Genomic DNA, 2,548 nt, shown 5'->3' with positions numbered 1-2,548 from the left:
CGATTAATGTTTTCGTTTCGATGCTTTTTGCGATCGCACCTTCACTCCCCGGATCAAAGCGGCGGTGCAGCGTGCGAGTCCTAGAGAGAGGCTGTCGTGGTGCAAGGAGGAATGGATCAGATACCAAGGAGCTCCCGGGCCTCGGCGAAGCTGCCGTGCTTGCGTTGTTAGAGGGGATGGGGGGCACAGCGATAACTGAAAATTGCGGGGAGAACTGGCCGCGGAAGCCCGTCGACCTTTCCCGTTCCGCTCTATGCAACGGCGTCTTTGGCCTCCTCTCCGGGGTCCTTAAATATATGCGCCCCTACGGCGGAGAACCAATACGTTGCCTCGCGGCAGCGCGAAGCGGTGCTGAGGAACCCACCACGCGACTGCGTCCCGCTGCTCACATTAACAGTATCGGACAAGTGGGGGCGCAGTGCTCACGTTACAGCGTACGTTGTCAGAATCTGGGAGTAAAATGGCCAAAGCTGCGAGCCCAATGGATTCTGCTTCAACTTCTTCCTTCATGACTGCCCTGGCGAATGAGCTGATCCTGGACCGGGATCCGCGCACCGCCAACTGGGTCCTGTCCGGGAACAGAGAGTTCCTCATCTGCCTGTTCATGGTCTACGTCTACGTGGTCAAGGTGGCCGGACCCCGATACATGAAGGACCGCAAGCCGTACGACGGCATCAAACCGATCGTGAACGCCTACAACGCCTGCATGGTGGTGCTGAACGCCTACTTCATGACTGCCTTCCTCTCCAGGAGCTACATGGGAGGCGGCTACAGCCTCTTCTGCCACGGCATTGACTACGAGAGCCGAGACGAGGTCACCATGAGCCTTCTTAACCTGTGCTGGTGGTACATGCTTGTGAGGATCGCCGACTTCATGGACACGGTGTTCTTCGTGCTGCGCAAGAAGGACTCGCACGTGTCGTTCCTTCACGTCGCGCACCACATTCTGGTGGTGTTCAACGGCTGCTACGGCGTCGGCTATGGCCCGGACGGCCAGGCGTTGCTGACAATTATCCTCAATTGCTTCGTCCACGTGACCATGTACACTTACTACTTTCTCTCCCTGCTGGGACCCGCAGTGCAGAAGCACCTCTGGTGGAAGCGCTACCTGACCCAGGTGCAGCTGGTTCAGTTCTGCATCATATTCGTGCACATGATGATACCGCTCTTCTACAACTGTGGTTACCCGAGGCCGCACATCTACATCATGCTGTGCGAGGCGGTCTTCTTCTTCACCATGTTCGTGCGCTTCTACGTCCAGGCCTACCGGGACAGGCACAACACCAGCAGGAAAATCGAGGACAGCGATCACGCCAAGAGCAAGGTTCACTGAAAGTGTTGGCTTAGTCGATTCTGTGGTACGCGCAGGGACTCTGCAACTATCATGGCGGTCAACCTACAGTTAATGTGTACCGATGCAGCGCTCGGAGAAAGTTCGGCAATGCAAAATGGTCAGGTTTTTTTTTTCTTTCTGTAGCCTTTGACCTCGACCGCACGTCTCATCGCTAATGTCACATGGCTGTGCAGAAAGTGATACGGGTGATATGCGGAAAGTTATGGGAACATTAGCGACCTGATGGGTATGGATAAGTTCCGCGCAAATATAGGTACGGCTTGTTAACCAAGGTTTTAGTTTAGTGTGCGAATAGATGAACAGCAACTTATCGCATCTGCCTGAACAAAGCTACCACGCCCAAATTATTCGTGCCGCCGCGAAACACACACTGCGAGATCTTAAACCGCAAATCTAAAAAAAAGCCTATGCGACCCGTGTATGGGACACTGTATTCCGCCCACACAGGCCCAGTGCAGCACGTTTTTGTCTGTCCTTTGTCTCCTACCGGAGACATGCTAGGAACGAAAAAGACACTTGACGGTAGACAACAGGGATTTGTGTAGAAAATAGATCATTATGTTTAGGCCGACAAAATCAGTGGACCATTCGCTTGTTGCACGGAAAACTGACGCGTTCATCGAGAACAACGGTCCGTTTTTGCACCACAGCAACGGTCTACGTTGTCGTACTCGTCGTTGCTGCGTTACACTTTGATAGAACGCAGTTCAATAGGACTCAAAGTACTAAGTGCGTTGGTTCTGTTCTTTTGTCGCGTGAGAAATGCTGTACACCAATGAGCCTGACACTGACACTGCTCCACTGACACTAATGCGTGTGGTCAAGCGAGAGTCGTGAATTGCCGTGTATTTAGTGATCTGTGTTTGCTATCTTTTGTAGTAATTCCCAGAGAAAATGTGCTGGTCAGCTGAAGAATAAAGCGTTTTTGTTTTTTCGCCAAGTAATGTTTGTTCTTTCTTGTTAGCTGCATCGCAAACCTATTAGTTTTTCGGGGCTTACCAAAGACTTAGCCCCTTACTTTGGTACGCACAGAATGAGTTGAGGAGGTAGATGCAGTTGCAGAATCGCGCATGCGTGTTCGACATGTTACTGAAATGTGTTTGATACAACGAGAGTGCCAGTTCCTGCAGTCACAACGAGTGCCACCTAATGTGTAATTTCTATGAGCGTGCTGTTTTCAAGTGCAGAAAAGAT

General features: G+C 51.8%; 1 protein-coding gene across 1 annotated transcript; it reads left to right on the top strand.

Annotated features, from left to right (window-relative positions):
• The first annotated feature begins 309 nt into the window (after window positions 1-309).
• LOC135905159 (very long chain fatty acid elongase AAEL008004-like) lies at window positions 310-2,294 on the top strand. Its single transcript, XM_065436176.2, has one exon. It carries the CDS (start codon window positions 461-463, stop codon window positions 1,331-1,333), a length of 873 nt encoding a protein of 290 aa, XP_065292248.1. The 5' UTR covers window positions 310-460; the 3' UTR covers window positions 1,334-2,294.
• Window positions 2,295-2,548: the final 254 nt, after the last annotated feature.

This window comes from Dermacentor albipictus, chromosome 3, assembly GCF_038994185.2.
Source record: "Dermacentor albipictus isolate Rhodes 1998 colony chromosome 3, USDA_Dalb.pri_finalv2, whole genome shotgun sequence".
Lineage (NCBI taxonomy): Eukaryota > Metazoa > Arthropoda > Arachnida > Ixodida > Ixodidae > Dermacentor > Dermacentor albipictus.
This window is presented reverse-complemented; position numbering and strand designations above follow the sequence as displayed.